The 23,418-nt window shown below is 41.7% G+C and overlaps 1 protein-coding gene across 1 annotated transcript in view; it reads right to left on the reverse strand.

The window, feature by feature from the left end:
• WDR64 (WD repeat domain 64) overlaps positions 1-23,418 on the reverse strand; it is a 142,412-nt gene that overhangs the window by 23,402 nt on the left and 95,592 nt on the right. Inside the window, exons 14-21 of the mRNA XM_045981954.1 lie at positions 22,929-23,104; positions 14,423-14,596; positions 8,840-8,970; positions 6,492-6,593; positions 5,389-5,458; positions 3,671-3,707; positions 2,763-2,902; positions 879-984 (exon numbers count right to left, since the gene is read on the reverse strand). Of these exons, the coding sequence (XP_045837910.1) occupies positions 879-984; positions 2,763-2,902; positions 3,671-3,707; positions 5,389-5,458; positions 6,492-6,593; positions 8,840-8,970; positions 14,423-14,596; positions 22,929-23,104 (936 nt within the window). The remainder of the gene's footprint in view (positions 1-878; positions 985-2,762; positions 2,903-3,670; positions 3,708-5,388; positions 5,459-6,491; positions 6,594-8,839; positions 8,971-14,422; positions 14,597-22,928; positions 23,105-23,418) is intronic.

Genomic DNA, 23,418 nt, shown 5'->3' on the forward strand with positions numbered 1-23,418 from the left:
AGCACTGAAAAAGAGAATTGCTGGGGCACCAGGGTAGCTCAGTCAGTTAAGTGTCCGACTTTTGGTTTCTTCTCAGGTCATGATCTCAGGGTTGTGATATCGAGTCCTGTGCCCTGTGTGGAGCTCTGCACTGAGCGTGGCGCCTGCTTAAGATTCTCTATTGTAGGGGTGCCTGGGTGGCTCAGTTGGTTGGGTGACTGCTTTCAGCTCAGGTCATGATCCTAGAGTTCCAGGATCGAGTCCCTCATCAGGCTCCAAGCTCCATGGGGAGTCTGCTTCTCCCTCTGACCTTCTCCCCTCTCATGCTCTCTCTCTCTCTCTTTCAAAAAATAAATAAAATCTTAAAAAAGAAAAGATTCTCTCTTGTTCTCTCCAGTTGTCATATACACTCTTCCTAAATAAATAAATAAAATCTTTTTTTAAAAAGAGAGAATTGTGTTACATGAAAGGATCAAGACCAACTCTAGGAGTTGTAACAATCAATATAAAAGTCCCCTATTGAGAACAAATAATCCCTTTCCTAATTAATGCCATTACTCCCTCTAATAATGAAGATTAATACAATATAACTCTTCTAAGATTCAAAATGAAAACTTTATACTTTTCCCATATAGAAGGTGAGGGAATAGGTAGTCCTATTTAAAGATGGAAAAAAATAGGATGTCTTGCTTTAAGTAAGGAGCTGGGAATGGACTAGGTTGTCATAACACTCATTCATCGTTCCATTTATTCAGCAAAAGCCATTCCTAACACTCTGTCACACTGAAGCATCCTTCTTAGTCTTTTGTCTCAATAAAAGCTATGCATTATCCTATCTCCACCTCTCGGTCATGCAGGTTGGGGAGCTTCCTGGTGCCGACTCCCTGAGGATGACTTACCCACATTCCCGGTCAGAAGTATCCTGCTGCACAAATCCGTACACAGCGACGTCAGAGAAATGGCAGAATGTTTTGTGAAAGGCAGCATATTTTTTAGCAGTTTTCCCTGAATAAAGTAGGATAATAAATTCTATAAAATATTAATATTGGAGTTAAATTTCTCTATAAAAAATCCATCTAAAAATGATCTCTACTACTGGAATAGGATTCTCTTCTTTGTGATTAAAAACTAACTGAGACTATCTGTCGGGACTTACTTCCTTGAAATGAAATACTCATGAAGATGTAACAACTATGAATTAAGAGCAACAGACTCTGATCATTACAGACCCCGCTGTACTTGGGGGTGATTCTTACGTTTCCTATGACTGTTTCCATGCACTAACTCAGACCTCTTTTCTGGGTACACATTCTCTTTCTAAACAAACATTCTTTTCAGGTTTAAGGGTACTTCACTTGTTTCAAGCAGTAATGTTATTACGTTTGCCTTTCCAGAAATATCTATTGTTGAATATTGGCGCAAGGTAACGGGATTGTGAGAGATTCAGATTCAGGAGATTGTTTTTCAGCTCTTAGGATAAATCAACACCAGGAAGGACTTCCACAGACACCGTATTACAGAATAAACATTCATGCTTCGGAAGAAAGAATTTGCACCTGCCACTCGTTTCCTGAGATTTACTTGGATCTAATCTTTCTTCTGTTTCTTTTATTTTGGCATTGCTCCAATACTTCAAAACTCTCAGGGAAAGCTGTTAATAGTTCGTATTTTCAAACCAAGGGTTTCCCATTGAGAAGCTACAAGCTACTGATAGACCTGGGAGTTTTGCCCACAGAGAGCTGTGCTGTTCTGTGATGCTGGGTCCCACCCTCTGCCATACCAAACAGTTGCTCTTTCTTGGGTTTCCCAAGCCTCTCTAATGATTTCCTTGTCACCAAATCTACTCAAGATCCTTCCTTCCGTCATGTCTTTATTGACATTCCGAACTTTAAGCTCCATGACGCTCTGCTCCAAGTCATTTAAAACCTTCTGGTAAATAAAAGTTATTTTTTCATGGTAAAATATTTAAGAACACACAGGACGATGTAATAACTTCTTCCAATAGCTTGGATAAAATTTTATAGATATTCAAACACTTGAGTGTTCTTATATTCTTTTACTATATCATTAATATCCTCTACTTATTTACATGTCCAATGAAATACTGAGTGGTGTGTAATCGTAGCTCTATTTAAAGAAAAGAGAGATTAGGGGTGCCTGGATAGTTCAGTCCATAGAGGATGTGACTCTTAATTTTGGGGTTATAAATTTGAGCCCCACATTGGGTGTAAAGATGACCTAAAAATAAAACCTTAAAAAAAAAAAAGAAAAGAAAGATTTGAAATTGTTAACTTAGTAGTTTTGACCTCCTGAGTTTCAAAACGGCCTACTGTAAAGTTTGGATGGCACTTCCAGGGAGCAGGCTGCAAAGTCAGCAATTTGGCTGAAAAATAGTAGACGTGGATGTGCTCTAGAACCTTGAAAAATAGGTTGAAAAATACTAGACGTGGATGTGCTCTAGAACCTTGAAAAAATATGTTGAAAAATACTAGACGTGGATGTGCTCTAGAACCTTGAAAAATAGGTTGAAAAATACTAGACGTGGATGTGCTCTAGAACCTTGAAAAAATAGGTTGAAAAATACTAGACGTGGATGTGCTCTAGAACCTTGAAAAATAGGTTGAAAAATACTAGACGTGGATGTGCTCTAGAACCTTGAAAAATAGGTTGAAAAATACTAGAGGTGGATGTGCTCTAGAACCTCAGAAGGTTAGGATTCATTGAGTACTACTTCTTATCTCTCTCATTCTCTGCTGCTCCAGGTAAGCAATGGGCCCCATCACCTCCAGCTTCCAGAAGCGAAGGTGTCCATCCTCATGAGTGGTGACAATGACAGGGGGCTGAGTGTCGATGACAGTGGTGCCTGCAGCATGTTTTTTGTCCACTGGCTGTGGCTGTCCCGCTGCGACGTCAGGTTGACCACCTACGGAAAAGCTAATGAGCTACCGTGGGTGTTTGCAATACTTGGAATTTCAAATTTCGTAGACTATAAAAGAGGAGACAGGTAGGAAAACAGGAAACCAACACATTCTTTTCTCTTAGAACATGTTTCTCAATCCCAGCAAACTTCACTCAGGGCAGAGGACAAAAAAGCATTAACAAACAGAATCCTGGATCACTGGAAAAGCCTGAAAAGTTTATTTTGACCCAATGACAAAAGTCTCTGCCCTATATATAACAGCTAAAAGTCAATATACACCCAGTGTAAGACTTACACATCCAAAATGGCTGATGAATCAAGTAAAAGTTTGAGGAAATGGGCTGAAGACTAAGAGGTTCAGTGATGCACTGGGTTTTTAAAAATCTAGAATTGGTATGTAAAAATGGAAATTCTACCTCTTAGACTACAGAATCTTACACCTCAACATTTAGTCACAAAAAGAATACATTGTAGGCGCGACTGTGTGGCTCAGTAGGTAAAATGTCCAACCCTTGACTTTGGCTCAGGTCACGATCTCACGGGTTCTGGCATGGAGCCCCGTGTCGGACTCTGTGCTCAACATGGAGTCTGCTTGTCCCTCTCCCTCTGCTTCTCCCCCAACTCATGCTCTTTCTCCCTCTAAAATAAATAAGCAAAATCTATTAAAAAAAAAAAAGAGAATATACTGTACCTTCATTAAGGGTATTCGATAACCTAAACTCCCTGTTGCAAAGGAATTATTACACACAAGAGGGGTGATTTCATACTGACCTTTAATCTCATTGTCATGCATGCTCTGTTTGCTTCCCTGAATTAGGGGAGAAAACAAGAAATTATTTCTATGACATTGTAAGGAAATGAGATACTTTGGGTGAGTAGATTTTTCAGGGGAATTCACATTCCTTTTTTTTTTAAATTTTTAAAAATTGGAGTATAGTTGACACACAATGTTACATTGTTGCTTTAGTTTTAGGTGTGCAACTCGCAACTAGACAAGTCTTCACCTTCTGCAACGCTGACATCTGTCCCCATACAACACCATTCTAATACCGTTTGACTCTGTTCTGTATGCTGTATCTTTTTTTTCCTGTGACTTATTCATTCTACAGCTGGAACCCTCTGCCTCCTCCTCCCCTTCACCCATTTTGCCCATCTCCCCATCCCACCCTTCTGGCAAGCATGATTGTTCTCTGTTAAACTTACATTTCTAAGCATTAGGGTTTTTTTTAAAGATTTTTTAAAAATTATTTTTATCAACATATAATGTATTATTTGCCCCAGGGGTACAGGTCTGTGAATCGCCAGGTTTACACACTTCACAGCACTCACCATAGCACATACCCTCCCCCATGTCCATAACCCCAACCCCTTCCCTCCCCCTAGAACCCCCAGCAACCCTCAGTTTGTTTTGTGAGATTAAGAGTCTGCTATGGTTTATCTCCCTCCTGATCCCATCTTGTTTCATTTTTTCCTTCCGGACCCCTCAAGCCCCCCCCCCCCCCCCCCCCCCCCCCCCCCCCGCCCTTGCTTCTCAAATTCCTCAGATCAGGAAGATCCTATGATAATTGTCTTTCTCTGACTGACTTATTTCGCTCAGCATAATAATAATCAGCATAATCCCCTCTAGTTCCATCCATGTCGTTGCAAATGGCAAGATTTCATTTCTTTTGATGGCTCTAAGCATTCATTTCAAAGTTAGTTTTGAATTAATTCTGAAAAAATGTATCACAGAGATCATCATGTTCCCGAAAAGGGTAACTGTAATAACATTCTCATGGCTCAGGTAGGGCTTAATGATAGGAGTAACTACATCTGTAATGCCTGCCAAGTTCTTGATGTCTGTGATCTGCAGCCCTGTGAGTTAGGCTTTGTTATTCCTTTTTTACTGATAAGAAACACAAACTCAGAGATTAGGTGAAGTCTCTAAAACTAGTTAGAAAATAAAAGGAGCACTTGGATCGAAGTGTTTCGTCTGACTCTTATATCCTTGCAAGTTTATTCTTTGCACGAAACTAGGGGTTCTAAAACAAGTTTTGCAGTAAAAAGTTTCCTTTAAACAAAATCCTCCTAGAGATATAATGTGTAAAATCTATAAAACTGGGACTGAGAACAGAGTTTGAAATCCAGCGTGTTACAAGTTGTGCTGTGAAATGTGTTTTACTTTTTAGCAAAAGAGATTGCCTAGAATTGCTTTATGATTTAAGAAATGTAAAAGCATCTGTAATTTATTTTATTTATTTATTTTTAAAATTTATTTTATTTAGAAATACGCATTGATGATTGCAGATACGAAAGCCTTGCCAGCATGGGAATGAATGATGAGCACAGTTTAGACATTGTTTTCTACGAAAGCAAGTTTTTAAATGCACATGTACTCACAGAATTTCCCCACCTTGACCATCTGTCAAAGGAGGGATTCACATGGGACAAATAACCATTTCTGAACCAATGCTGAGTTAACGGGAAGATATACTCTATTTCTTGCTTACCTTGCTACTCTGTGGACCTTTACTAGAATCACACTGGGACGAAGAGCACACAGAATCCTGACTCGATCTCCTACGAGGAGAGGGAGGAAACCCAAGGAGGGAAGGTGAAGATAATCCATCACACCCGGAGTGTGCTCCTCTCCGCTTTAACTTCCGTGGGTTGCTTCTCTCATCATCTGTGGGTACGGAGCCACTTCCTTAAGACAAAGGTCAGACCTGATACCTTGTGTTACAACGTTCATCTGTCTGGTGTTGCTAGACACTGTTGGGGAGCCTTGGTAATTAAGACTGATTGTTGCTCACGTCTGGGAAATAAAAATCTGCCCTGTCCCAAAGTTCAGGCTAGATTCAGTCCCAGAAGCTGACTCTGAAATGGCAGGAAGTGGGCTGGAGCCAGGCACCTGGGAAGCCTGGCTAACTTCTGCTCCATGGTATTCGGTCCCGGCCTGGTCGTCTCGGCAGAGCTCTGCTGGAATGGGCTGGAAAGTGGCCTAGGTTCTGGCGCAGGGGTCAATATGGAACAAATCTTCAAAAATAGTCTCAGAATAAGGCAATTTCAAGTCAAGGGGTAGGGAAGGTTCTATACATGGGTTCACTGCTGCTTTTGGTTTCTTCCCAGGAGATATGTTTACTATTATGTGTTGCCTGAAAATCAGAGCTCTCAAGCATATATGAAGAGGAGAAAATAAGGCCCTGCTCCCTCAGAGAGGGGTGGACACAGCTCAGTTTCAGTAGCTGTCCTGTGACACCAGCTGTCAGGGGCTGTCACTTTTGCCCGGCTTCCTTCTGCCTCATGTCAGTGCTCATAGAACTCGATTTTGGCCGTGGTGTGGTCAGGTGAGCATTTTCTGTCTCCTGTACTGGTGTTAGAGATTGGTGTGAGGCTGCCGTGGTAAGGGAGATTAGAACACCGCACAGCAAAGCGCACCCCTGGGGACCCCACGCCTTCAAAAGACAGTGACAAGGAAGAAAGCTTAAGCCAAGCAGGGCACCCAACTTGCCCTCCCTCGGTAGCACCTTCCTCATGCTGGGATAAGCAGAACTCTTTGGACATCGCTACATACATCCGAGCAGCATTTCTTCCTCAGTAGGTACCGAGTTACCTTGCACATTCGGGGTTTCGAAAGAGGAACAGGATGTTGTTAATCCTAAAGCGTTTGGGATCCAAATCAGGGTCCCCAATGAAGCAATCTTCAGGTCTGTACCTGGAAGTGAACACACATTCACAAAATAAACACTTACAAGTTAGGGCAACTCACATCACTCATTTGATACATGCCACGATGAGCTGATTAACCGCCGCAGTGTTGCTATCATGGAACACGAGAGAAAACCCAAAGGTACAGAGCTGGAAGCTGTCTTCCTGAATGAGGCCCTGTGTAACACCATGACCATTTGCTGTTTAAAAGTCTTTTAATCCAGAATGAAATAAATAAAAATAAATAAATAAACAAACAGGAGTGCCTGGGTGGCTCGGTGGGTTAAGTCTCTGCCTTCGGCTCAGGTCGTGATCTCAGGGTCCTGGGATCGAGCCCCGCATCGGGCTCTCTGCTCATTGGGGAGTATGCTTCCCTCTCTCCCTCTGCCTGCCTCTCTGCCCCTTGTGATCTCTCTGTGTCAAATAAATAAAAAATCTTTAAAACAAACAAATAAATAAATGTCTGTTAGTCCAGTTAGCTGGTCTAGTCAGCCTAACTGTAGGTCAGAGTGGGCTTATATATAAGCTCCCCGAAGTGTCAGAAAATTTAAAGAATAGAATTCTACTCTTTGAGTAAATGGAGGGACAAATTTGAATAAAATAGAGCGACTAACCTCAGGGAGCACAGAATTAAGTGAAGGGGACAAGCAGGTAATTCAGGGACGATCCTTGCTCACTTCCCATCCACCCAGCTGCCAACGAACCACGCACCTTTCTGGGCTGGTTCCCGGGAGCACAGTGATAGTCTCTCAGCTGCCTAGAGTGGTACTTCGTGATGGCTCCTAAAGCCACACTTAATCTTCTTTACTGAAAATAGATCTTGTAGCAAAACATTCCTTTTCCTTTAGTGGGAATTGCCTCTGACTTTGCACTGATGAGTGATGGAGGAAGGTCCTAGGGAGTGAATCAAGCTCTGAAGAAAGGCCTGTGAGCTTGATGACGTGCGGAGCTCGAACTTTTTGGATTCTTCTGTTGTGTGGGTGAGCTGAACGGTAGTAATCAGCAAGAACAATTTCCAGTTTGGACCCCAAAATGCATGAGCCTTTGAACAGGAAGAGAAAGGCTATTTCTCCTGGCTGGTGAAGGGATCTTAGGCAAATCGGAGGTCGAGGTAGAGATGGCTGCCACCACCAATATGGAAACCACCTTCAACTTTAGAGCCTTTTGTACGCTGGGCCCAGCTACATTCGACAGTTCTGTACTAAATTGGATGTTTTGCAAAGTATTAAAGTGATTCTAAATCAGTGATTTTTGTATAATCACCTTATCATGGGAAGGGAATATGATGTATGGCTCACTGTACTGTTGTTTTTCTCTGACTGGGTGTTGGGTTTGTATGCCTTTCTTGGCAACATGCCTACCCCTTCATCAAGGAGCATCTCCTCCTTCAAGTTGGGAACATTCTCGGGGGGCTTCCCTCCTAATGCTGTGGTAGCAGAACTGCTTTAATAAGAGGGTAAAGAACGGCACAGTGCATATTGGTATGGGTGTCAAGGACAAGTATACAGTCGTGAGAAAGCCCAAGGGCAAGGTTTGAAAGGAAGGAATGAAAGGATGATAAGAATTCCAGGGGCAGGGCCTGGTAAGGGTGGGGCTGAGGTGCAGAGGGTCTACAGAAAGAGCTAATTCAACGGAAGGTTGAAAGAAGAATTAATCCAGGGTCCAAAGAGGAACGGAGTATGTCCCCTCAAAAGCTGGTTAAAAGTAATGACTCAGGGGGCTCCTGGGTGGCTCAGTGGGTTAAGACTCTGCCTTCCACTCAGGTCATGATCTCAGGGTCCTGGGATGGAGCCCCGCATTGGGCTCTCTGCTGAGTGGGGAGCCTGCTTCCTCCTCTCTCTCTCTCTGCCTGCCTCTCTCCCTACTTGTGATCTCTGTCTGTTCTGTCTGTCAAATAAATAAATAAAATCTTTAAAAAAAAAAAAAAAGAAGTAATGACTCAGACTTTGAGTGGAAAGAGGCATGGCGTCCAAGTGGACCAGGAGTATGTAAGGCACTGTAAGTCAAGAGGCAGAGATGTCTTCTGCATTTTCCTCTTTTCCCTGTCCTTTCTTACTCTCTTCTCCCTCTTTTATGCCTCTTCTCTTCTCTAGACTTGATTTTGTTTTTATTCATTCATTTTTTCATGTTTTTATTCATTCATTAAGGTTCTTGACCATCTTATACTTCAAAGTACAATATTACTAATTCATTTGTAATATGCTACTGCAGTACAACTTTTTTACTGTTTAAGGAAAAAAAAAAGCAACTTACAGTTCTTTGACAGTAAAGTTGATAAAATCCCATAAGATAATCACACCATTTAAGGTTCCAGCAGCAATCAAATTATATCCTTCTACTTGTAATAAATCGATGCAGTTCACTTCCGTACTGATGTCAGGACTCTGAAGAAGGAAGAAAACAGGTGCATGGACCAGTATCTAGCCACAGTACAAATGTCATGTGTACACTTTGTCATTCTACCGTTAAAACAAAATATTTCACGATTTTTTTAAGTTACTTAAAGTTACTATTATAAATTACTATGAAATTTAGTAAAACTGCATTAGTTTTGCATTAAAATTTTTTTAACTTGTTGAATTCATTAAAATAACAAAATATTCTCTTCCATCTACTGACTCCTTCCTCTCAGCCTTGACTTATTCTTCCTTGACCAACTGATGGTGAGATCACCGTGCCATCCCTCTTTTCCCTTCAGACTTCTTGAAAGTCCTCTGCATTGGATGATTCTCCTCATTAACCTCCTTTTCACTCACTGTTTGGCTTCTGCTCCATAGTATACAAAAACTTTTAAAGATTCAATTATTTATTTGAAAGAAAGAGAGAGAGAGAGCATGCGAGCAGAGGGAGGGGCAGAGGGCGAGGGACAGAGAGACTCCTCAAGCCAATTCCCCATCACATGTAGAGCCTGAATGCAGGGCTCGATCCCAGGATCCTCAGCTGAAATCAAGAGCCCAGTGTTCCTGTGAAAACTTTATTTTTTTTTTAAAGATTTTATTTATTTATTGACAGACAGAGATCACAAGCAGGCAGAGAGGCAGATAGAGAGAGGGGAGGAAGCAGCTTCCCTGCTGAGCAGAGAGCCCGACGCGGGCCTCGATCCCAGGACCCTGAGATCATGACCTGAGCCAAAGGCAGAGGCTTCAATCCACTGTGCCACCCAGGTGCCCGAAAACTTATTCTATTTATCACTAAGCACTTTCTTTCTTTCCTTTTTTCCGCCTTCCTCCCTCGCTTCCTTCCTTCCTTCCTTCCCTCCTCCCATTAAAGACCCTATTGATTTATTTGAGAGAGAGCACAGAGTGGGAGTGGGAGGGAGAAGCAGACTTCCCACTGAGCAGGGAGCCAGACTCGGGGCTTGATTCCAGGACTCCAGGATCATGACCTGAACTGAAGGCAGATGTTTAAATGACGGAGCCACCCACGTGCCCCAACAAACTCTTAACTTAGAGAACAAACTGCTGGTTGCTAGAGGGGAGGTAGGTGGGGGGATGCATGAAGCAGGTGGTGGGGATTAAGGAGTGCCCTTGTCGTGATGAACACAGGGTGACATAGGGAAGTGTTGACCCACTCACTGTATTGCACACCTGAAACTCATACAGTGGATGTTAACTCTACTGGAACTCCACTGGAATTAAAATCTGAAAAAGGATGAGATCGTGCCATTTGAGAAAAACATGCATGGACCTAGAGGGATTATGCTAAGTGAAATAAGTCAGACCAAGAAAGACTAATACTGTGTGATTCTACTTAGAAGTAAAATCTAAAAAACAAATAAACCAGAAGTGGAATTGAGCCTATAACTACAAAGAACAAATTGAGGGTTGCCAGAGGGGGAAGGAGGTGAGAAGCTGGGCAAAATGGGAGCTGGGAAGAGGGAGACACAGGCTTCCAGGTACAGAAGGAGTGAGTCACGGGAATGAAAGGCACAGTACAAGAACAGAGTCAATGCTGTAATAGCGTTGTATCAGGACGGATGGTATTTACACTTGCAGTGAACAGAGCATAACGTATAAACTCTAAAAATCACTAAGTTGTGGGTGCCTGGGTGGCTCAGTCGTTGGGCATGTGCCTTCTCCTCGGGTCATGATCTTGGGGTCCTGGGATCCAGTCCCACATCGGGCTCCCTCCTCAGCAGGAACCTGCTTCTCCCTCTCCTCCCCGATCGTGCTCTCTGTCCCTATCTCTGTCTCTCTCAAATAAATGAATAAAATCTTTTTAAACAATCACTAGGTTGTACACCTGAAACTAAGGTAACACTGTGTGTCAGCTATACTCAAATTTATTTTTTATGTTTTTAAAGATTTTATTTATTTATTTGGCAGAGAGAGAGAGAGAGATCACAAGTAGGTAGAGAGGCAGGCGGAGGCAGAGGGGGAAGCAGGCTCCCGATACGGGGCTCGATCCCCGGACCCTGAGATCATGACCTGAGCCGAAGGCAGAGGCTTAACCCACTGAGTCACCCAGGCGCCCTATATTCAAATTTTAAAAAAAGATTACAAGTGTATTATTCTTGTCACTCTGAATTGCTCTCTGCTTCCTGAAACTTCTTACTCTCTTGACATCCTTGACACCAGACCCTAATTTTGCTTCTGTCCGTACGACCTTTCCGTTTCTGTTTCCTACGTGCTATCCTCTTATTCTGCCAACACGTTAGACATGGATACGCTGAGGGCTTACCTCTAGCCCAGTTGCTTTTTCTTTTTTTCCAACTCTTTTTGGGCAATCTTGGCCCCTGTGTTTTAATCATCATCCCAATCTCAATGCCCTGATAATCTAGTCAGTCCCCTCCCATAAGCTTCAGGGTTGTACACTTACTCAGAAATTCTTCACAAGTATCTCAAAGTTAACATGTGTAGCTTCTTGCCTCCTTCAAGCATGTTATCTCATCCCATTCTCCAGCTCCCTGGTAGCACCATGTCCCAGTCCAGTCATTCAAGTTAGCTCCACGCCGGCCTTCACTCCCTCCTTTCTCCCAGGACCCTCCTCTCAGCTGCATGACATCAGTCCCTAACGAAGCCCAAGTTCTGCTACTTTTGCCCTAAACATTGCTCGAAACCCCTCCTTCCACCCTCCTCACTGTCATGGCCTCATGTCCTTTAACTACAACAGTGGATTATTGCCCGAGTCTTCTTCCTGCCGTCTTGTCCCATTCAAAACCGTCATCAAGCACTGGCATCGTCGGTACCCTACCTGATCATGCCATTTCCCATCTATAGCCCCTCACTGGCTTTTCCTTTCTTATAGGAGACTCAAGTGCTTTAACGCCGTGAGCAGGATCCAGCCCTACTTATCTGTCCATCTCCATTTTCCCTGCCTCCCTGTCTTCCTTGAGCCACACCTAGATGCTTCCCATTATCCCTCCACCAGCCAGGCCCTTTCTCACCTTTGTGACATTTTTCATTTTATCTCCTCCACTTGGCATTCACTTTGTCTTCTCGGCTCCCCCACGGAACTTCCTATCTGGGCCAAGCTAAGTCTTGGTAATTCTTTCCAACCTAATCAGCAATGATTTTTGGGACCCTCGTCTGGCCTAATCCTCCCAAGTTCTCTGTTGGGTTGCCCCAGTGGAGTAGAACAGGTCCCATAGCTCAGTAATCTTTGCATTCCCGTTGCTAAGAACAATGCAAGCTGTATAGCCGGTGTTCACAAAACAGTGCTTCCTAAATCCAAGAGTTTTAGAGAAAGAGAACCTCCATGCACAACCCAATTCTTTTTCCACTATGTGACTTTTGCAAACCTTCCATCTATACAGTAATTTTAAAATACATTGTAAAAAAGGAATTGCTAGAAATGCTAATTATGATACATACAAAACACAAGGGCTCAAAACTCCAAGAAAATTTACATTTTTATTATAATCCTAAAGGCAATTTTTTCATTTATTACTTTAGTAATTTATTACAGATCCTGCCCCCCACCTGCCCCAAAGCAAGCATTTTGCATGACCCATGTAATAACTTGCCAACTGTATCAGATCTGGCTCACTGTGCATTAATCATTGTCCTATTCTTATTAGCTCTTAACAAGGAACATGAACCAAGTCTAGTGTTTCCAGCTGTGTAGACTTGGAAGAATGGGCTAGAATGACCGTTGAAGGAAACACATTCTGTTCTTCCAGCTTTGGCCCAGTTATGAGATGATGTTATCATGACAGTCACTGTATATTTTGATTTCAAATCCTTTAGCAAACAATGAAAATTACTTATGATTTAAACTAACTATGAACGGAATTGGAATTGCAGTGCTAAGCTGACATTTAAATTTGAGGGAAAATAATACAAATTCTCTCCATAGTATGATAAATTAATAGTTTCCAGGGTCGCCTGGGTGGCTCAGTTTGTTATGCGACTGACTCTTGGTTTCAGCTCAGGTCACCATCTCAGGGCTGTGAGATCAAGCCCCGCAGGGGGCTCCATGCTCAGTGGGGAGCCTGCTTGAGATTCTTTCCCTCTGCCCCTCCCCTCACTCCTGCTCTCTCTTTCCCCCCTCTCTAAAAGAAACAGATAAATCTTTAAAAAATTGTTTGCAGAGTCTTTGAAACAAGTTATATTATTCTCTTTTAAAGTATGTTTGTTTCACTAATGACAGGGGCGAAAAACCAGACTTTTTGATTGTTCCCTCTATAATTTGTGGTTTCGTGCATTCTTTGATTTCTGACCACTTATCCTAGTAAAAACTGAGCAGGATGAGCTAATATTAGAGTAAGCAAATGGTGGATAAGTTCTCAAAAAAAAAAAAATCAATCGACGTAAATTTTTTTTTTTTAAGACTTTATTTATCTGACAGAGAGAGACACAGCGAGAGAGGGAACACAAGCCAGAGGGAGTGGGAGAGGGAGAAGCGGGCTCCCCAGTGAGCAGGGAGCCCGACTCGGGGCTCCATTCAAGGACCCTGGGATCATGACCTGAGCCAAAAGGCAGACACTTAATGACTGGGCCACCCAGACACCCCTCGACCTAAATTTTTATGAGAACAAAGAGGGCAGCTTCCTCATTTCTCTGTTCTTCAACCTGAAACACGCCCCCCACATTACCCTTCAGGTGTGAACACATGCTCCAGCCATACTGAGTGGGTATAAATACCTCACAAAAAGTCTTACAGATTGTAAATTAATTTATCTATTTTTTGAAAGAAAGACAACCAGTCGTTTTGTGAGTCCTGATGGAACTATATGACAGGATCTACAGAGTCATATTAACCTAAAATCACAGCTCATGCCATGAAGTCAGGTGGCAGGAAGTACACACAGAGTTCCGTAAACTACACCAGGGACATGCAGTCAGCAAAATACAGAAAATGTGAGACTATGGCACCAACTCTCCAGTATCTTCAATAAATAAACAACAAAGGGAATAAATAAATAAAATAAAAGGAAAGAGAGAAATGGAAAGATATTTATAGATTAAAGGAGATTTAAGACACTTTCCATTAAATGCCACAAATGGACTTTGTTTTGATCCTTGTAAACTCTAAAAAAGTGCGAGGCAATTTAAGAAATCTGAACACGGGATGATATCAAGGACTTCTTAAAAATTATTTTAGAAAAAAAATCTTTAAAAGTAATGGCATCATGCCTTTTTGGAGTCATTACCATGTAGAGATACACGCTGAAATATTCAGGGATGAAATGGCGCAGTATGTGGGATTTGCTTCAAAACAATTCTTTTGTGGTGGTCATGGGGAGTGGCAGGAATAAAAAGGAGTACGCTCGGCCATGCACACCTAATTTCTGGGGCTGAGTGCTAGCACGTAGAAGTTCAATGCATTATTATCTCTACTTTTGTGTAATTTCCCATAATAGAAAGGAAAAAAAAATCAGGAAATGAAACTTACATTTACACATCGAGAGACGTTTTTCCCTACCAGCTGGACGTCGGGGAAAGGAATACTCGGGTTCCTGTGTTTAGGAAGTGGCTGCAGATGCAAAGTGTGAGTCCCGTCTTGTAGCAAAGGCACCACATTGGGCAGCTCCCAGATCACCACGAGATACAAATCCTCTTCCTTACCCTTCAGTAGAAATGAAGCGAGTACATGAAAACATGCAGTTAATTATGTTATTTTGAGCTGTTTTAAAGATACAGAGAAACACAGAAAATACAATGATGTACTGACCACCTGGGTATCAAGGTGGTGGATAGATCATGATCAAATTATCATGATCAAATCTTAAGCCCCATCTAGCCCTCTTTAATATCGTTTCTGTCTCTTATCCCTTCCCAGAGGCCACCTGAATATAGCATTAGTTATGAAAATCTTAGTATTTCTACATAAACTTGTACATGAATCCCACATATGCATATATCATATGTTATTGTATGTATACACATGTACATGGTCCATAGGTAATGATATTGCTTTCAGGCTTTTTTTTTTAAGGCGGGGAGGGGCAGAGGAGAGGGAGAGAGAGACTCTCAAGCAGGTTCCAAGCCCAGCACAGAGCCTGACACAGGGCTCGATTCCACAACCCTGAGATCCTGACCTGAGCCAAAATCAATAGTCGATGCTTAACCAACTGAGCCACCCAGGCACCCTGCTTTTAGGCTTCTTACCTTTTTATAAATGTTATCAAACTGTATGAATTCTTCTCTAACTCTCTTGTTTCACTTAACATTGTATTTTGGAGATCTACACCAATTGTTACATGGAGCTCTAGTTCATTTATTTTTAGCTCCTTTATAGAATCGTACAAACGTACTGTATAATTTATTTATCCAGTCTTCTACTACTAGGGTGTTCAGGTTGCAGCCAATTTTTCACTGCTTCTTTTTATGGACAGGTACCATAGTTTCTGCAGCATGTGCCTGGAGCAGAATTATTAAATTGTAAGATATGCTATTATTGGCTTGACTAGATGTTATGAGTGGTTCTTCAAAGTAGCGTTACCCATTTCCACCCCCATGAGATCTAGGTGACAGTTTTCCTTTCCTCACATTCTTACTAACACTTGGTTTAAACTGATGATGATGATGTTTTTGCTTATGACGGGTTCAAAATGAGATAGTTAAAAATAAAATTTTAAATGTATTGATTATATTAGTCACATTTTCCTTAGTTAGTGAGTTGAACATTCTTTATGTGTTTGTGAGCCATTGGGGTTTTCTTACCTGTCCTTTGTCCATTTTCCTCTTGGGTTGTTTCTTCTGGATTTGAGGGATTTCTTTAGGAATTCTGTTTCCTAATACTTTCTCATTTATCTGGGGCAGAGTACATTGCCTCTTTCCGCAGTGTGTGACTTATGTTTTTCTAAGGCATTTTATCAAATGTAATAAAGAGATCTTTGTAATATCTCACCTTGTGAATATAGTGTATCTCCCCATATTTTCAGATGATTGCTTATGTTCTCCAGGAATTCTTTCCACAAAATTTTTGCATAGTTTTATTAAATTTATTTTAGGCATCTTATATTTTTGTTTGCTCTTATAATGTGATCATTCTGTTTTCTAACTTGTTATTATTGTCGAGATGCTATTAATTTCTGAACTTTTAATTTTTGTGTGGGAATAAAAGTCAACATTTTAAGGTTGGTGATATTGCTAGTAGAGCCTAGATCTTTTAGGTTGAGAGCAGCTGGATAGAGTGGAGAGAATATTGGTCTATACATGAAGACAACACATTTCTAGTCTCAGTTCTAGTGAGAGCCTGGGCAAAGCGTTTCTCTTCCTTTGGGCTTTCGGTTCCTTATTTGTGGAATGAGGACTTCAGTGAGTGGATGGATAAAAGTTCTTTCATTTTTTGAAACCATTATGTTTCTAGGTGATCTAAGGTCTGTTATCTCACATCTATGTTAATTGAAAAGTACTGGCCAGTGGTCCTCCTACCTGGAGGATGGGTCTCTGGTTAGAGTTTGTGCCACTTGGGGAGCAGAAGGAAGTTCAGCTATGTCCAGGAAGTGGTCAGACACTGGGTAATAGCTGGGTAATAGCTCAGTTAAGTTCACGTGCCTCCTTGATGGCCACTATGGCCATCAATCTTTCTGAATCCATGGGACAGTAAAATTAAAAAACAAACAAACAAACTTTGAATTACTGACTTAGAGTTACTAATATTTAATTTCACCAAGAGAGGACATGGGGGAGAAGGGAACTGGAAACTCTGTTATCATCATTTTATGAAAAGAAAGGCTATAATTTAATACCAATAAGTAGGAAAGATACAACCTTTAAATTTAAAAAGTAAAATTAGCTTTATGAAAAGTTGCCCTTAGTTTTTTCATTTCAGCCCTACGTGGTGAAACTTTTTATCTCAGGTTGGTATTGGCAGACAGGTCTTCAGGAATTGGTGCTCCTGGAAAATAGCAGTTGGCATGATGCTTTGAACATGAATGACATTGGTTTCCTTGAAAGGAAGATCTTTTGCTTTAAGGGACTCAAAATAGGGCTACCGGAGTAACATAAAGTTACATAACACGTATAACACATAAAGTTACGTGGATGGAAGGGCAGATAAAAGGAAGTAAGTGGATCTTCAGAATTTGAACTATTTTGGGGTTAATTACTCAAAATCTCTGAACTCCCACACCACTCTGTTCATGATGTTACAACAGTAGTATCTCATCAATCTATGCCTTTTTTTGGAAGATTTTTATTTATTTTAGAGAGAGAGTGTGTGCTCACAAGTGAGGGGAGGGGCAGAGAGAATCTCAAGCAGATTCCCTGCTGAGGGCAGAGCCCATCGTGGGTCTTGATCTCATAACCCCTAGATCATGACCTGAGCCAAAATCATGAGTCTGATGTTCAACTAACAGAGCCCCAGCACCCCAGTCTATGGTTTTTATTAACAAGGGCTTGGGGGCAAATTTCTAAAAATTTTTTATACAGGCAAGATATAATTCTGTCTCCTTAAAACTGAGATTGTGAGATGATTATTGTCTTTTTCTTTGGTCAGGACGTTGCACTGACAGGCCAGTCAGTTCATAATCTGCCTTCCCATGACGTGGCCAGAATGTCAGGCCTGAAGAAGTTCATGCAGTGACGTTTGTGACAGGAAAAGCAGTGACACAAGGATCTTTCTGAGACTTGGGAAAATAAAACCAAGAATGTAAGTGCAAGAGAGACATTACAGCTTAAACCATTAAGGACTGTCTGAAGACACTAAGAAGAAATACGTAAATTGTATGGGGGCTTCCCCTTACTCATCACGCATTAGCAGAATTTCCTGAGTAACAGAATACGACTACTGAAGCAGTTTTTGCTTATTTGTTTGTTCGATGCAGCTGAGAGTCTGGGAAGATGGAGGTTGGGTTCATCTTTCCTGCACTCCACTCCCAGCTCTGACTCTGGGAACAGCTTTTGGAGGCAAGCAGAGAATGAGGGCTGGAATTGGGGGAAAGAAAGTTACTATGGTATTGTTGCCCTCTGGGCTGAACAAAAGCCTGGGAACCAGGATGGGAGAGAATTCAAGGGTAAGCTCTGAACGTGGTGATTACTCTGTAAACAAGCCTAACTCCCCAGAAGGAGGTGGGTCCAGGGGCCAATGGGAAGAATGACATATACCTAGTGTTCCTTGACACCAACGAGTTGAAGAGTAGCTGTATAGCTGGACTGAACCTTCTGTACTTCTGAAACTGGGAGAGACAATGGGAAGCAGGAAGGTTTCCTGTTATGGTCTCCACTGGGGTTGCTGTGGGGACTCTAAACTAAACCATCCCTCACTGGGCCACCTGGGTGGCTCAGTGGGTTAAGCCTCTGCCTTTGGCTCAGGTCATGATCCCAGGGTCCTGGGATCGAGCCCTGCATTGGGCTCTCTGGTCAGCAGGGAGCTGCTTCCCCCTCTCTCTCTGCCTGCTGCTCTGCCTACTTGTGATCTCTCTCTCTGTCAAGTAAATAAATAAAATCTTTAAACCACCTCTCAGGAAGAGCATGGCTGCACACCTCACCCTCTCAGGATTGCCACTCCTGTGTTTTTCTAGCAGCCAAATCCTAGTGAGCAGAAGAAGAAGTGTAGATAAGAGGGGCTAGTATCCAGAGAGGAGAATTACAGACAAAACATGCAGAACAGGTCCCTGACTTGGACGGCTGGTGGTGTGTTAACTCGAGCAAAACTGAAGAGTCCTTAAGGAAGTTCAAAATTGAAACAAAACAACAGAACGTGGCCATCAAACACCCGAATTTGGTTGGTGAAGTGAAGGAGAATTAATTTCTTTTTGAGACTGGAACAAATAGCTTAGAAATAGAGAAAAATATTTCAAAATAGCATGACTAAAAAGAAAAACATGAAGAAAAATATAAGAAATTGAGAGGATAGAGTCAGAAGACCCAATATCCAACTAGTATGGGTTCCTGAATTAGAAAAAGAAGCAGATGTGGAAAAGACACTTAATAAACAAATAATACAGAATATAATACAAAAAATAATAATACAAAAATAATATATATATTATATAATAATAAAAATAATAATACAAAAACAGTTCCTAAGCTGGAAGAAACGTCCAAGACTGTAGATTAAAAGTCTCCTGTGGAACTGATAAAAAAACATATGCACACAGGCAGAGCCTTTAAGCTTCTGGGACAAAGATAACATTGAAGTTTGCAGAGAAAGGAAATAAGTTATAGAGGAAAAATAATCAGATCAGCATTGGACTGCTCACCAGCAACATTGTTAGTAGTATAACTATTGTAATTCCAATTTGAATTTCTCTGATTATTAATGAAGTTTAGCATCTTTGCACATGTTTATTGGATATTTGGGTTTGCTGTTTTATGAAGTGCCTATCTTTTTTCACTTTCTATTGAACTAATCACCTTATTTATTACCCAAGAACTCAATGTGTTGCAAATCTCTTCTTTAACTCCACTCTTGTCTTGTAGCTTTAATTCTGATGACTTCAGATGAAGAAAATTTATTAGTTTCGTGTAATCAAATATATCAATTTTTTAAATAATTAGTGGTTTTTGAGTCTTATTTAAGATATCTTTTCCTCCTGAGTTCATAAAGACAATGTCCTATAGTGACTGCTAAACCCTGTATTGTTTGGTCTTTCCATTAATATTTTGAAGTCATTAATCCACAAGGAATAGTCTTATACAGGAAAAAAAATTATAGTTTTTTCCATATGGATGTCCAGTTGCTCCAAAACCTCTTATTGAAAAATATACTCTTGCTACACAAATCTGCTATGCCACTTCTGTTGTATATGGACCTATTTTTGTTCTGTTGTTCGACTTACTTAACTCTGTGCCCAAACCTTCTTGTCTAGTTTTCTTGTGCACTTAATTATCCTGACTCTGGTCTGAGGGAATGTGCCTTTCTTCGGAATGGATTTGTATTTGTTTCTGCCAGGTGCCTGCCAAAACAACCAGTTTTAGGCCACCTTAAATCAAGTTCATAGCTGAGATTTCTTTGACCTCCTAAGCATGGCCAATCTAGACTGCAAATGTACAGGAATTCCTACTTGTGGCCACAGTTCTGAGGAACAGGGCTTTGTCTCACTTTGCTTTGTTCTCCTACTCTTCTCCCTTCTTTCCTGCTTGGCTCTGTGTGAGGGCAGCTTTTCCCACCTTGCCCTTGGGAGGCTGGTTCCTTTCTTTCTGGTTTACTTTTACGCTGAAAGTATAACTTTTGGTCCCAGCATATTATGGATGTGGTATTAAATTCTTTGCCTTAGGTTGGCCCTGGGCCTGGACTTCTTCATCCCTCCGAAGCAGGCAGGAGTCTCCAAAACTGAGTCCTCTCTGGCTTTGGAAAATGCCCTCGGGACAGAAACAGCCATGGTGTTTTAGTTCCTCACTTACCTCTCATTCTCCACTTACAGTAAATTTTTGGTCTGCTCTTTAGTCACCAATCTTGTCAACTCTTCAGTGCTTGTTGAGAGATTCAGCAAATATTTTACTCAGAACTTTTCATTGTTTCCAGCGGAGGGTGGGTCTGAATAATCTAGTTCCTAAATACCTTATTTTCCATCGAATCTTGGGATTTGGAAGAACTTCTAGCAATGTGGAGCACACAAAGTATTTCTGGAAGTGCTGCATTTCACTGAAAATCAGTGGACAAAGAAATCTTCCCTGACTCCTGTTTTGGCTGGATCGCGCCCAGCACAGTAAATTCATGCGGCACTTGTGTAAGTATTCATAACACTTGTTACAGGTAGATCAATATCAGTCCTTCATATTAAATTGTAAGTTCCACGATGAAAGGGAAGATATCGTTCTGGTCCATGAGACACACTTACTAGATACTCATTGAAAAAAAAATGAATGAATGAAAGTACATTCACTGAACAACATGTTAGGAGTGATGAGCCTCACTCAGCTGAAAATCTACATACAACTTTTGACTCTTGCAAAACTTAACGATTAAAAGCCAACTGTTGAGTGGAAGCCTTACCAACTCCATCAACAGATGACTGACACATATTTTGTATGTTATATGTATTATAAGCTGTATTCTTACAACAAAGCAGACTAGAGAAAAGAAAATGTTATTAGGAAAATCATAAGGAAGAAAAAGTACATTTATAGTACCATAAAAAATCTGCATATAAGTAGACCCACACCGTTCAAACCCTGTTGTTCAAGGGTCAACAGTATTCAAGAAGGTTAAGTATGTGAATCAAACCATATCTTATTTTCTTATTAGGATTATTTATTTATTTATTTATTTGACAGAGAGAGAGAGAGAGAGAGAACACAAGTAGGCAGAGAGGCAGGCAGAGAGGGGGAAGCAGGTTCCCTGCCGAGCAGAGAGCCCAATGTTGGGCTCAGTCCCAGGACCCTGAGATCATGACCTGAGCCGAAGGCAGAGGCTTAACCCACTGAGCCACCCAGGCGCCCCAAACCATATCTTATTTTTAATAGGCAAATAATAACAATAAATAATAATAATAAGACATTAATCATACATGATAAGTAAGTGTGCATTCAACATTACGCTTATTGTAAAGCTCTTCCCTCTAACATTAATAAAAATTCCCTAAAACTTTCCAAACACTGGGGCGCCTGGGTGACTCAGTTGGTTAAGCGTCTGCCTTTGGCTCAGGTCATGATCTCGGAGTCCTGGGATCGAGCCCTGCACTGGGTTCCCTGCTCAGCGGGGAGCCTGCTTCTCCCTCTCTCTCTGTGCTCTCACCCACTTGGTTACTCTCAAATGAATAAATAAAATCTTAAAAAAGAAAACAACAAAAGCCCTTCCCAAACATTTACTATTGTATATTTTATAAAAGGTTTCTAGTATTGCTTCATTCTTTCGATCCTCAATCTCTGCCTGCTTAGGCAGAACAAGAATGTAAGTACAAATAAGAGAGATTTTCAATCTTCATCAAGCTCCGTCTATGGATTTTGAAGACATGGAGAACCAGAATAATCCAAGGGACAAATGCCGCAGTAAAACCAAAACCAGTTCTGATGTGGGAAAAGCACAGGCTGTTTTTTGCCGTCGTTAAAAAAGGGTGTGTTCGTCATAGACATGGTCTCTTAGGAAAAGCATACTGATGGTCAGTTGTACTCCCTTGAAGAAGGGACGTCAATCCATTGTTGTGTTACCGAGTTTTACTGAGAAATTCCTTTCTCTGGTGCCGTTTGGATGGCTCAGACAACACGGGGAGGGTATATTGAATCAGGGATGTTTTTCACTCCTTTTTTCCAGTAGTAGCGCCATCAGTCACCTTAATCAATGCTGAAATTTCATGATTGCTAACCTAATTTAAGATTTTCTTTTTTTCTGTTCTCAGCTTTCAGAAGGAGAATAATAAAGTCAATGAGTCCTTGAGCTCCAGGCAGAGAGATCCACTCGGCAGCCAGGATAAATGATCTGGCCTTCATCTTACATATGAAGGAGGCATTAGCATTCCTCGGTGGTAACAGACTCACAGGAAAAAATAAATGAGCCTACTTCAATCCTCCCGAAATGGCCCTGAGCAGATTGCATCATTAACCTTAAAGTAAACAAAGCAATTTTGGTGCCAAACTGAAAAATTGACTTGAGCATCCCTGAATGCATGATGGGTTCTAAGGACAGAGAGGAATCCCTGCCCCCTTGCACGGAGCCTGCTGGGGGGCAGCTCTGCCGGTGAATTCTCCCCAGATGAGGGGAGAAGCAATGTCACGGGCAAAAGCTGTGGGTAAGTTTCACCTTTCTGATACCTGCTGCAGAGGTTCCTGTCTGGTGCTTCGGCAAACGCTGGGCAGCTGAGATGCTGCCCCTGAGCTGCTTGTCTTTTTTTGGTCTTGGCTTGGACCTGAGCAAGGATGCTCTTAACTAAGAGCCTCCTAGGAAGACCGGTGGGGAGCTGCTCTTCTCAGCTGACCGGCAGGAGGAGAGAGCGAAGGGAATCCTCCCGTAACTGCACTGATTTTCACAGGAAGAGCGCGTCGAGTCCTGCTACACGACCGGCACCACTCACCTGGACCATTTTGATCTTCCCATTGCACTCCAAGGTGAGGATCAAGTGCTGGTGTTTCTCCTGGGCTTTCAGGAAAATCAGGCGCCGTAGCCAGTGCTCTTCCTCCTTCCAGTCCTTCCCTTCCGGCAACATTTTCATCTCCTGCCCACTGCCAAAGTCCCAGATTTTAATCGTTCCTGAGCACACAGGAAGAAAGACTATGTAGACACAAATAACGTATAGAAAGCTTGTTTTTTTTTAATCTCATACAAAATCGATCTAATTGAAAGAGTTCTGCCAACAATTTATCGTATATTTATTTCCTACTCAGAGTGACCGGCGAGTCTCCTCAGCCTTGCTGTGCACAAAATACATTTCTGTATGCCTTCATTTGTCACGGGCTGACAAAAATGAACAGGACAGCGATGTCTTGAAATTTGTGACAGTTTTCTCGACACACTCAGACTCTCCTGAGCTTTCTGGCTGAAGTGCATCTTTTCTGTCCTTAGTC

This window comes from Meles meles, chromosome 17, assembly GCF_922984935.1.
Source record: "Meles meles chromosome 17, mMelMel3.1 paternal haplotype, whole genome shotgun sequence".
Classification (NCBI taxonomy): domain Eukaryota; kingdom Metazoa; phylum Chordata; class Mammalia; order Carnivora; family Mustelidae; genus Meles; species Meles meles.